The sequence below is a fragment of the Cupressus sempervirens genome, chromosome 8, assembly GCF_028749045.1.
Source record: "Cupressus sempervirens isolate cs-2001-9-10 chromosome 8, ASM2874904v1, whole genome shotgun sequence".
Classification (NCBI taxonomy): Eukaryota; Viridiplantae; Streptophyta; class Pinopsida; order Cupressales; family Cupressaceae; genus Cupressus; species Cupressus sempervirens.
Window position 1 is genome coordinate 767,653,280 of NC_143125.1, and position 13,467 is coordinate 767,666,746.

Here is a 13,467-nt window from a genome sequence, read left to right on the forward strand (position 1 = left end):
TGGGGATATCAAAGTGTTTAGGAAAGGGTTTCATCATGATGGTTTTGTCAAATGGATATGGACAATCATTTTTTAATTTGAAAATTTTGGAGTTTGTCCCATCTTTGAGGGCTTTGAGAGCATTTTTCATCTCTTCCCATTCAGAATTTATAGGTGAGGTAATAGGTGGCTACTATCTAGGTGCCCCTGGTGTGAGATATGTAGTGGATGTTGAAGGCTAATATGGTAAATTTTGGCTGTCATGTGATGGTGGTTGAAAAATAGGTTGCATTACTATTGGGATGGATGTTTGGAATGTAGTTTGTGCATACTGCTACATCTGTTGGGTAGATTGTTGATGGGGAGTGTAAGTATGAGGTTGGTGCCCTACTAGATAATTCTATGGGGATGTCTAGGCATACAACTAGTGTAATGATTGTGGCTAAAAAGATAGTAGTGTCGACAATACCTGGGTCATGCTTTGGGAATGCATACTTTGCTCAATATAGGTCAGTTGTGCTCCTTGACAGATAAACTAAGTATTAATAGGTGCAAGGTAATTAATATGAGGAAGAGTGTTCCCAATCAGGTATTGTAATGGAGGGGTGATTTGGCTATTACTTAAGGGTGGCATAGAAAAATAGTTGGAAATGAGTGGTAATGAATAGACTTGAGGAGTGAGGGATGAATGTGATTGAGCTATGGGTATGGATACAATGTTGAAGGAGAGAGTAGTGGTAGGCTCTCATGCCATACCAAAACTTGAAGGTCCTATAGGAAATGTGGTTGAAGTAATTTGCGTAGTGATAAATGGATTGATAGTGATTTTGGGTGGGATGGAAGATGAAGTATTTGACCCTAGTGGAGGCATTCTGATAGTGAATGGATTGGATGTGCTTTGAGATGGGAGGGAAAACACAATGTTGCTAGGTGTAAAAGGGGTAAATTCTGAAGTGGGGAGATGGGTGGTGGAAGCAGATGTAGATGATACACTTGTGGTCAGTTAGGATGTGGTATGTAGTAAGGGCTGAGTGAGGATGGGATGGGTGTTTTGTGGAATGGAAGTAGTAACCTAGGTTGAGGGGATATTCGGGTCTATTGGTTCTATCTTTGTTGGTTGGTACCCACTGTTGGGTGAAAGGAAAGGATCACGAGAGTTAGATAACCCTACAGATGGTAGTTGCCATCCAAATAGAGGATATGTAGGATTTGTAATGTTGGTAGGTGGTGGGAGTCCAAACTCAAAGATGCCAACATTTTCCTTTAAGAATTTTGCCATGATGGATTCCTTATTTTGATCTATGATTGCATTAATAATGGTTACATGGCCAGGTTGGTTCATCAAAGCATCAATATCTATGGAAGAACCTATATCCTTAGAAGTTTGTGGTGGTGGATCTAGTGGTGTCATGGAAACTATGGGGTATGGTTGAGCCTGAGTTGTGCTACTACTATGACTAGGATCCATGTCTTTATTCTTCTATTTTCTATTATTGAAATGTGTGGTGGGTGGCATGAAAGGCCAACTTCCCTAAGGGTGAAACAAAAAAAGGATGATGATAAACATATGTGAAAAAGTGATTTTCCTAAGTGTGACTAGGGTGGAGGGATAAGTGTGTTTAATGATACCTAAGAAACCTCAAATGATATGGTACTAAGTGAAGGAGATTATGTTTCCCTTAAGTGTAATCTTAAAAATGTGATGATAATATCAAACCCTAAGGTAGCCTTTTGTCCTTTTTTGGAAGACAAAGAGAAATCAAGTGTGTAACCCAACCTTTTGCTCAAGGTGATGTGGGACACAAGTGACAACTTATCCTAGACAATGCTTCGTTTTAAGGATAACTATGATGGTGAGATGGATGGAGACTTTCTAGGGAAACCAAGTTTAATGAAGTGATGCTAAATGTTACTAAGTGGTGAGTAAATAGTGGAGGGTGCTAGGACTTAATGATATTTTTTTTCGAGGATTCTCAAAAACCTAAGGTTAATGAAAAAATGGGAGGAGATGATCCTCTTTAAATTCTTGAATGGGATGGTAGAATTATGTGAAAGACTAAGACTATGAGGAGATAAGTGCATAAGTGTGTGTGGAAAAAGAAGGACCTAACTGTAGTAAGTAACACTAGAGTTGTTACTAAGGCTATGGTTGACACCTTGTTGGAGAGTTACATTTTGAATTTTGTAATCCCACTTAGTTTGTAATGTAATTTCTACATCATCTTTCTCAATTTGGTCTATTTTGGTGATCCCTGGGTTGGGAGTATACTTTTTGCCTTTTGCTTCTATTTCCTTGTAAACTAGTATTTGTGGAAGTTTAGCCTTTTTGAATTTAGTCTTGGTTTGGCCTGACATGAGATAACTCTAATAGATTCAATCATAACTATGTATTTTTATAGGTAGTGACTACACAAAGTGTACCTTTTAATCTTGGGTTGGAAACATAAATCAATTGGGGAATAGCTAAGCTTTCTAGAAATGGTAAAGTAGTAAAGTGTGGAAAACTAGGCTTACGATTTGTTGCAAATAGACTTGCTAACAATCCTTTTGAACAAAGGTTAGGAGGACTTGTTTTGAAGACAAATGTATTATTTTTGGTCAAGTAGGATAGGTAACAAGGATATTTTGAAAGAGACAAAACTGGACCAAGGAGAAAAGGGTTTGTTTGCAACTAGATTTTGCTAATAGTTGTTTTTGAGATAACAAGGATAGTTTTGAAAAAGGTAAAGTTGAACTAATGAGACCAAAGTTGTTGTGAATGGACTTGCTAACAACTACTTTTGAAATAACAAGGATGGGATCTTTCTAACATGATGGATTATGAGCAAACCGTTTCTCAAAGGACAAAGCAACTTTGAGAAAGACAAACAAGTAATCGCTTTAGCAAAAGGATTTGATAGTAACCATAGAAACTGTGTATGTTTTTACAAATGTTTTTCATCGGTCTTGAGCACAAATAAGACAATTCAAACACATTCTTTATCCCTAAGGTCAATTTTGGATGCAATATGTTATTCAATGGCTCTGAACTTGATGTCTCCTAATTCTAGTGCAATATGTCCCTCTAATTGATGAGGTGAGTTGATACAAGAGTCGAACAATAAATGATACACATCAAAGAATCTTCAATGCATAGAAAATAGAAGTTCCCCTTCTATAGGAACAATGACCTTTGAAGATGAAACCCAAGTAGCCTTATGCCTCTAATAGGAGAGCATAATGGTGAGTAATCTTGTGGGATACTATTTCTCCTACACTATGAATAAACATACTATGGATAAAATCATAAATGACTAAAATAGGGTTGTAAATAGGTCTGTGGAGTTCTTCCAAAAAAATGTTACATATGTGATCCACTTAAGAATCTATATCGAACATGCTAAAATCGTGAAAAAAATTTCCCACCTCAGGCTACCCCCAGAAACACACTGCTAGAACTTGTGGGATAGAGCGAGAAATTTGCCTTTCTCCTCATTTATATAATGGCCAAATTTTTACTAGTTTGAGCTTCTCACCAAAGGGGACATACTTCCCAAAGGTGGATGAACTCACTAGAAGCACTCCTAGGGATCTTGCTAAAAACTTTTGGTACATGTGTTGTGTATTTTAAGGTCAAGTAAGTTGCAAAAAATAGAGAACACCAAGATGTGCTAGAGGGCACAATCTCAAAACATGCAAGATACTTGATTCATTTCTATTTAGACACTTTAATGTATTCTAAAAAATTAGTTTTTGAAGACACACGTGATCTTAACATTCAATTATTCATTTCCAACTTTACAACAATGGTCAACAAAAGGAAATCGAGTCAACAAAAGTAAATCTTGTGTAAAAGCTTGGAAAAGGGGGGAATAAGAATGTGTTTATCCTTAAAGCATTCAAGATTTTATGAATTCATTTTAAGCACTAAAATTGAGGTGTTTGCACATCATGTTCATTTGTGCCATTAAATGAAGTGTTTACTATATTGATTCAGTTTTTAATACTTGTCATTCAAGACTGCATTTTTTTAATTAAACTTTCCAAACATTCCAATAAAAAATGTTCTAAGATTTAGACATTCATTCCACTAAAAGTGAAATTTTTTCATTTTAAAGCATTTAAAGATGGATTTTCTAGCAAGCATTTTAGAAAACCTATAAAAACCTATTAGCATTCCGCTCCAATAAATACCTACAAAAAGAAAAAGTTAAAGGTTTTCTACTAGTTGGTCAATCCAGCAAACTCATAGGTTTAAACAAAAATCCCATAGATGAAAGGTGGTGGGATTGAAGAGCAAAAAATTGGTGAAAACATGGAAAAAAGGGTTGTGGGAAAAAAAGTAACAGGGTGATCCTGCAAAATGGTGATCTTGCAGGTTTATGGTGACACAATCCTACTGACAGATTTATCTGTGGGTTCACCAGAGGAGGGAAAAAGTGTTGTATAATGGTTAACTGAATAGCTCAAGCATTTTCACAGGTTTTTAACAGCGATCCCCTTGGCAAAAACTAGCTTTTCTGCACGAATAAGGTCAGTGAGAATAAGGGAGGTGTTTTTAATAGCATGTGGTGGTAGGGGATTGATCCCACTCTTGCAAGTTTGTGTTCCCACAGGTTTATGGTGTCAATCTCGCACTGTGAGTTTTTGACTTCATGGTTGCGAGATCATGAAAAAAGGGTGTTAAAATGTTGGTCAAACTAGAATTTGATTTTATGTCCAAGAGCTTGATTCTTGGTAAGGAACTTTAGTGCCTACAATTTTTTTAGAAAATTACATGTGTGCAAAAATGAACACAAAATGTTAGTTTGGTTATTTCAAACATTAACAAGCATAAGTATGATTGTGGTGACCTAAATGTGAGGTCCCATCGGGCATGCCAAAATGTATCACCTAATCTAGTAGTGTAATAAAGGAATACTAACTAATAAAGCATTCACAAAACTAAAGAAGTTAAAAATTATGATAGGACTATGTTATCACCAAAAAGAAGGTAAACCAAGAATGGTAAGCTCCTTGGGCATAACCTATGATGATGAAGCTATGTCCCTAATGGATAAGGGATGTATGCTCACAATGTGCTCAAGCTTCCAATGGGTGGGGATATTTATCTAGTGTGTAGATGGGTGAGGGTTTCAACAATGGAGGTGTGGATGTATTTCAGTATGGTGATGGTGTAAAATGAATATGATGTAGTAGTCAGTTTATAAGTTTGCATAAAAGTGGATTGATGGATTGTGAGAGAGAAGGGATTTATTTATAGGCCAAGGGGTAGTGAGATGGAGGGTTAGGATGCAAGGATGGAAGAATGGCAAGGGAGGGCTAGGATGCATTCAAAGGAAAGCACATGGATTGTGCTTGTTTGGAGCCATTAGGGGAGTGACACTTGTCACAAGGAGCATGAGTGTAAGGGGATGGGATAATGGTTTGTCAAAGAGAGTAATGATAGAGGATGAATGTGCAAGAGGGATATAAAAGAGATAAAGAGGGATGTAAGAGGCACTAATGGCATGGGAGAGCCATTAATGCTCTTGTATAGGGATCGAAGAGGATAAGGGAGACTTGTTGATTTTGACTTGGGTTGGCAAGTCTTAACCCTTGCTTAAAGTTGTGCACATGTTTAGGAGGGGGATCAGAATTAGTTTAGAAAGGGGGTTGGGGGCAAGTGGCTTAGCTTTGATGGGATGGGTTAGTTAGAAGACTAAATGAGGTTAGTATGGGTGAATGGGTTGGATTAGGGGTACAGGTAGGTCTTAGGGATGTGGATATTTTATTAAATGATTTATTTAATAAATAAGGGATGTGTGATTAAATTACATAGATTTTGAGAATTTACTTAGTTTAATAAAGGGATAGGGATTTAATTGTTAAATTGATTTTGGGTTATCATTTGATTTTATCAATTGGACTATAGTTAATTAAATTAATTAATTAACCAGGGGATGATGATTAATTAATTAAATAATAAATATTTAATCAATAATGTCTTAGGAGATGGCTAAATATGATTAACTAGTGATGCAATTAGATTTAGGTGTCTACAATAATAACAAGGTCAATAAAAGAAGAGGGGAGATAGAGTGAGAAGTGAGATACCTCAATGCATAGATAGATAGATAAAAAGAGAAAAGGGAGATAACCAAAGAGAAAGAGATGAGATATAAAGAATTAGAGAGAAATTTTGAGAAGGAAGAGGGTACAAAGAATTAATAAGCAATACAAGGTTTCCAATATTGTTAAGAATATTTGTATCTTAAGTGGTTCAACCAACCTAATGTATTGTGTTAGTTGTAGTAGAAGCCTATTGAGGAGAACATGTGGTAAAAGTTACATGTAAAAGTAATTGTCCTATAAAGAAAATATATTCCTAATATATTCCTATATATATATATATACATATATATATATTTCTCAATAGAGTTTTAACATGTGAGCATTGATGACAATATTATTAGACTCATCAACGACTATACATATTGAGGTTAGAATAAAAACACATTCATGAATAAATGTTAAGACTATAAGTAGCATAAATAAAAACCCATCTATAACATACTTTAGAATGAAGTTATAAAAAAATGTTATTGAATCAAATGCTTTAAAATTTGAATAAAATAATAAATTTATATAGACAAAAAATTGAGATAAATGAAAGAATACAATTTAAAAAATTTAAAAATATTACTCAAGATCAAATGGAATTAAAGAATTATTTGTTTATTTCTCTAGGTTTCTTCAAACAAATTATATTTAATCTCACAAGCACGAAGTAATCTAGTTGTGGCTCTAGTATTTGTAAACGTTAACATTTCAATTGTCATTTTTCAGTTTGATCCTAGATAAAAATAGTTCTAGGGTTTGAGTGCTTCATGTGGTAGAGACATTTGGTTCTTTTGTGTAAAATCATATTAACATACTTATTTTGTGATTACATACATAATCATAGATAAAACTCACAAAATCCTTGATATGGTATGAATGCGACTGCAATGTGATTTCCCTTGTTCTAATACTAGATGCTAGTTATAAATGACAACTCTAATATGCAATATATAGATATAGATATGTCATGATAATCAAAAATTAGTTAGTACTTCTCATTTAAATCTCCAAGGGTTTGAAAATGAGATGATTATGTGTCTTAATTTGATAAACAACGGTCTCAACACGAATTAAAATCAACTTCATGAACTTCATGTTGGACTGTGAATTTTAAAAATCGAGTATTTTTAATGAGTGGTGAAATTATCAATCTATACTTGTGTAACACTTGTTTGAGTCAGCAAGCAATGTCGCAAAAAGAATAGAAGTCACTTCCATAGTTTAATGTAAATTTTAAAATCAAAGGGATGATTTCCATGAGTACAGGTGATCAAGACACCTTTATAAATTTGAATATGTAAAGTGCAAATAGAGTTAGATAGAGTTCAAGGGTTGTGTGCTCACTAATAATCAAAGATACGTGTACTCTAACTTTATTGAGTACAAGTTACATATAAAGGAGAGTTTATATGTACAGGCTACTGGTTGGATATATTCTCCAACATTCTTAGAGGAGGGACGGTCTCTTGAATAAGGTGAATTTATGTGCCCAAAAGTTTCGCAATACAATCAGAATCTCTAGAAAACCCTTTCAAAAGATATTCTCCGCATAACATGAATGGCACTTTTGAATTATAGGATCATATCTGAACATTCATTAAAAACCAATGTTCTCACACTATAGTATTAAAAATGAATGGCAATCCATCAACCAATTGAATCGATGCCTAGTACTTCTTCCAATTCTCATGCTTATAATGAAATAACCTTCATGTGAAAGCCACAGATCCCATGTTATTCCATTAAAATCGAATTAATTGAATATCACGCAATTAAATAATCAGATTTGTAGACATGTCATAGGTACTCTTCAATTAAAGTCAAAGATCTGGTACTATTTCATTGAAAATAAGTGCAAATCTATCTATTAATTGAAGGATGTGGTTATCCTCCCTACAAATTGTACTATTAACTAAATTTTAAAAAAAATGAAATTTCTAATATTTGATCTTTCTGATCTGTATATTTTGTGATTGAAAATAACAAAAATTTAGAGAAAATTTCACTTTAAAAAATCATGTTTGACTTTTTTATCTTTTTGATCTTTGGTACATTTTGTCTAGAGAGTAGCCAAAACCTTAATTGAATTCATATGCCTATATCTTCATGTAATGCCACAGGTTCCATGTTAAGACATTGAAGTTGAATTAGTTGAATAGCACATTAACTAATTAAATATAACTTTCTTAATCATAATGATCTCTATTCAAGTTGGCCCTTTAAAAGATGATATGTCACACTGTACAATTCATATATGTGGCCATTAAGTATTCTTGTGTGTTATCATTTGATTTTCTTTTCTTTTAGGTTTGGCTTTTGATTTGAGGAAATAATGAATTACATAAGGGGGTCTGAGTTGTTGAATGCCTTGAATGTAAGGATTGTTGGATCTGGAGACAGAGTCTTAGTTTTGTCTCATGGCTTTGGCACTGATCAGTCGGTGTGGCAGAAAATCCTTCCATATTTTATAACAGATTTCAAGGTGATGCTGTTTGATCTCATGTGTGCAGGGAGTGTTAATCCAGACTATTTTGACATGAGAAAATACAGTTGCCTTGATGCTTATGTTGATGACCTCCTTGAGATATTAGATGAGCTCAAGATAAATAAATGTGTGTATGTGGGTCATTCTGTCTCTGGCATGATAGGTTACCTTGCTTCCATCAGGCGGCCTTCTTTATTTCAAAAGATGGTGCTACTTGGAGCTTCCCCAAGGTTTGATTACAGTCTATTTCAATAGGAAATTAGTTATTTTTTGGGGCTAACTGAATGATTAAATGTTTGGACATGGAAGATGCCTAATTTTAGGGTATATGGAATGAAGAGAAGGCTTATGCTTGGTAATTTCTATGTTTCAGCAAGATAATGTTAGAAAACCTGGGAATAATGACCCCCACGTCAATTTATTAGTTTTGAGATTCCTTTAATAAATTGTACAATTATTTTGAAATTTACATTTTGGATCACATTCAATGATACATAATTAACATATTAGAAAAGTAACATTAAAAAATATGAATCATTAATTAGAAGCCTATAAAAATCTTGTCTACACCTCAATGGTATTGGTTTGCTAAGACTATTTAATCCTAACAAGAGATATAATAATTGTTGACTGACATTTAAGTAATACTGACACATCAACTGATAAATTTGGATTCAAAGGTACTCGAATGATATTGGATATGAAGGAGGATTCAGAAAAGAGGATATAGACCAGCTGTTCCTTGCCATGGAATCCAATTATGCCGCTTGGGTCTCTGGATTTGCTCCATTGGCTGTTGGTGCAGATGTTCCTGCAGCAGTTAGAGAGTTCAGCAGGACCTTGTTCAACATGAGGCCAGACATTGCCCTGTGGGTTGCAAGGACAGTGTTTGAGAGTGATATGAGGGAAATCTTAGGCCAAGTCAAGGTACCATGCCATGTCATCCAGAGCAACAAGGACATGGCAGTTCCTCTTTCTGTTGCAGATTTCCTCAAAACACATATTGGAGGGAAGACTTGGGTTAATATACTGCACACCGAGGGTCATCTCCCTCAGCTCAGTGCTCCTTCTCTGGTTATCCAGGCTCTGAAGGCAGCCCTTAGCAGCTGAAATTTCATTCCTCATGGATCAGTCTTGCCAGGACATCATGTCCCCTTTGGAACTATGTTTTTATAAGACATTAATTAATGTGTTGCAAACTGAGTATGTAAGATTTGTAACAGTTGATGTTATTTCTATGGTATCATGATTTTATGAATATATGTGTTTTTTTTAATAAGTAATGGATCAAAGTTTAGATTAAATATTATTATTTGTTGTTATTAGTTATTAAATTTGAGTAGACTTAATCTAAAACTTCTAAATAAAATAAATATTCACAAATTATCATTGTATTGTAGACTCTTATATATGACTATATGAATATTCATTCCATAACATTATGATACATCTGTAAGATCTCTCATACTTGTTACAAATATTCATGGTGTATAGAGCTTATAACGATAGTCATCATATCCATGGTACCAAAAATAACCCAGTTACTTGTATGTCCTGATTTTTTCAATAAAATGTTAAAACTATCTTATAAAAAATTATATTATACATATTCAAATCAAGGGTGTATGTGAAATCACATCCATATAACTCAATATGGGGTGGATTATAAAACATAAAAAACAAATACAATGTTGAAGCAGTAGTAGAAAGGGGAGGATGTGGATCTAGTCATCTCACATTCTCCATAAATCACTAGAGTCCAGAGTATCCACATGAAAATGGCAATCCTTTTAATAGCATTTATTACAGAAAAAATATATATCTATTGGAAAGTTTTGTTACAATCAAACTAGTTTGAATCATTATTAGTAGGCCATTTAGATGTTCTCCCCTTCGTGGTATGAAGGTGGAGTGCCTATTCTTAAACATCACACATTAAAGAAGAATTTCAGTCTGTAAAAATGAGTTAATTTTGACTATCTGACAGTTTTAGCCTAGAAATGAAACCTTAATATAATATGATGTTTGAACCATCCTAAACTATTTTAAACCCTATTTATCACACTCCTTTCTTACAACCACTTCTTGCAATCAGAGGCGAATCATTAGAATAACACTGTTATAATTTATTCTAACACTTTATCTTAAGTAATTACAAAATTTTGACAGACTTGTACATATTTCTATACAGTCCCATAGACCCTTGTTGTGGTCTTTTGTTGGACATTAATAATATTATCTTATCTTATACAGTATACATTTTATCTTGGCCAATCGCTTACTGAATATTCAGTCATGTTATCATTGCGCTACAATATTGCAGTTATATTTTTGAGATTGAATCTCTTTCTTACAGAACAACATTCTGTTTTATATGCTTTAATCTTGCATGATAATCTAGATTTCATTAATTGTGTAAAACTTAATCATACTAGAAATTACTATATAATTGTTTGAAGAATGAAAAGAAATTACTATATAGTTGTTTGAAGAATGAAAAGAGATTTATTACAAGCATCTGAAATGAAGCATCTTGAAAAAACGCATTAGTCTTTAGGAATTGATGGTAAGACTTTGATTATTAAAGTATGCAAAGAAATTGATTCAATCTCAAGAGATAGAACTGTAATGTTGTAACACAAAGAATAACACAGCTTGTATATTTACTAAACCATTAGACAACGTAAAATTTCTATTGTGTAGAAACATCAGTCCATAAAAATTCTGTTATACCTTAAGGAGATGTGTTAGAATAAATTGTCAACAGTATTATATTTCCTCTATAAAAGTGTTATTCTAGGTGTCAATAACAGCCGGGCGGTGTTTAATTGGTTTTTAAACACATTAGTTCTGTCCATCATCTCCAAATACCTCTCAATCTTCACAAGTTTTCTGTCAAGATAGTTATTAGATTTATAGGTAGCATTGTTGAAACTTGTATAATTATAAATATGTGTTGTTGTGTACATATTTAGCAGATTTGTAGGGAGCATTGTTGAGATTCTAGATAAATATAAATATGTGTTGTTGTTTCCACCGAGTTCATCTGCTCTTCTGTTTGGTTTTTTCTTCCTTTTTTTTCCTGTTTAGAGTATGTGAAATAAGCTAATACTCATAGTGATAAGTTTTCCTCCTGTGAAGCATGAGGTGATTTATATACTTTTACTTCATATCATATAAGTTATCATTTGAAAATATCTGCCAAACCTATATAAAAATAAAAATATATAATAAGATAGATTATATATGCGGTGTATTCAGTTTCTGGCTAAGATACAATGAACTGATTGATTTCGAACCAAGGTACATTTATGCCTAAGATCAAGGCAACGGATAATATTAGATCAGATCAATAACGAGATAATATATTCAATAAAAGGTAAATGTGAAAAGCTACATATAACCATCCCATTGTTTAGTTGAACTGTTCCTATCAGGTCCTTGGACTAATTAACTACAGCGTACTAATTGCTTTTCCGAGGTTCAACAAACACCATATAACTCTTTAAATACATACATGTTTCTAGTGGAGTAATCGATACAATCAACTAATATTGTCTATCTAATTGCTATGACTCATTCTGTGGTAGTTAACGCATGTTAGTTACGTGGAACAATACTATTAATTATGATTGGTGTCTAATATAAGGTGAGGTTGTGGGTTAAGTGAATGCTTATCATGCCATGTTTGAATTCAATAATTCAGACAAAAGGTTAGTTGTAATGGGCCCTTTACTGCCATATGGCGAAATGGATGACTCAAAATAATCAATTGATATGACCAATCTGTATCACAATTCTCCATCAAACTCAATTTGTTGACTCAATCTAACGAAAATGGTGTAGCTAAAACATCAATGTTGTAGTATAATTGGGTCTGGAGACAGAGAATATGATGTTTTTGGCAAGGTTCAGCAATAATAGTCTTGACTTTATAAGCCATACAATAAAAGCTTAAAAGTTTTCTGCAATGACTATAAGACAAAAATTGCTTTTTTGACTTCTCACTTGCAAGAGCAGCTCTTCAGAAATGAAAGCTACCATACCCTAAAAGGGCTTTGGGGACAACTCACTGAGAACAATTGAATTAGGTAGTTTTCCTTTTCAGCAGTTGGAACATTGAGTGTTCAATCATGTCTTCTGAACTCAGTGGCCTCAGCTTTGACTTGTGCAGCCTACTTAAATACAAAGATTATAGTGTTGAAAACAATTGCAGGGATATTCAGCTGTTACATTCTAATGATTAGTGTACATATTATGGAACCCTCAAATTTACATTGTACATACTAATAAGTGAAACAATTAGTGGCAAACTCATCGGAAGGCTGATTAACTTAAAACTATATTGAAAATATTGAGAGTTCGTTTGGTTACTAAAGTTCTACTGATTTTATTTGAAGGGAAAGTCAATATGGATTTAGTTAGAATATTTGTGGTAAACATGATTCTTTATATATTTTTCATAATTTCTTTCAAGAAGTTGAGAATTAGTTTGTGGGCTTTAACTACTATTGAATCAAATGGTGCTCTAGGTTATGATAAGTAGTTAGGAATGTAATCTTGATGGTTAAGGAAATATGAGTGATTGTGGAATTTATTTACTTGATATGTTAACTCTTTATTATTTAGCAATTTTCTTTTTTGGTTTTTTCTTTAGATTTGTTGTTTAAGGTTTGATCTTGCTTGGATTTAGAGATGTGATCGATGATATTCATACTTTTTAGTAAATGTGTAATATTAATGTACAATGTTAAATAGTGTACACTCTCTTTATAAGACATTTTAGCCCTTCTTCTAATGATTTCCTAGAATATGGATGCATTTATGCTGGAATTGTACATTTTTCTCAAGTTTTTATCTATTTATTGATCATTTTTTCTCCACCCCCAAGATCCCAAAGGAAATCCCAATGAGGAAAACCT

General features: G+C 33.4%; 1 protein-coding gene across 1 annotated transcript; it reads left to right on the top strand.

Moving 5' to 3' along the window:
• Nucleotides 1-8,379: 8,379 nt before the first annotated feature.
• LOC149544681 (putative strigolactone esterase DAD2) lies at nt 8,380-9,777 on the top strand. Its single transcript, XM_089796429.1, has 2 exons — nt 8,380-8,775; nt 9,226-9,777. Exons 1-2 carry the CDS (start codon nt 8,393-8,395, stop codon nt 9,653-9,655), a joined length of 813 nt encoding a protein of 270 aa, XP_089652555.1. The 5' UTR covers nt 8,380-8,392; the 3' UTR covers nt 9,656-9,777.
• The last annotated feature ends 3,690 nt before the right edge of the window (nt 9,778-13,467 follow it).

Coding starts and splice junctions, on each gene's coding strand:
- LOC149544681 (XM_089796429.1), top strand. CDS start 8,393: ATGAATTACATAAGGGGGTCTGAGTTGTTGAATGCCTTGAATGTAAGG. Junction 8,776..9,225: donor CTACTTGGAGCTTCCCCAAG/GTTTGATTACAG, acceptor TTGGATTCAAAG/GTACTCGAATGATATTGGAT.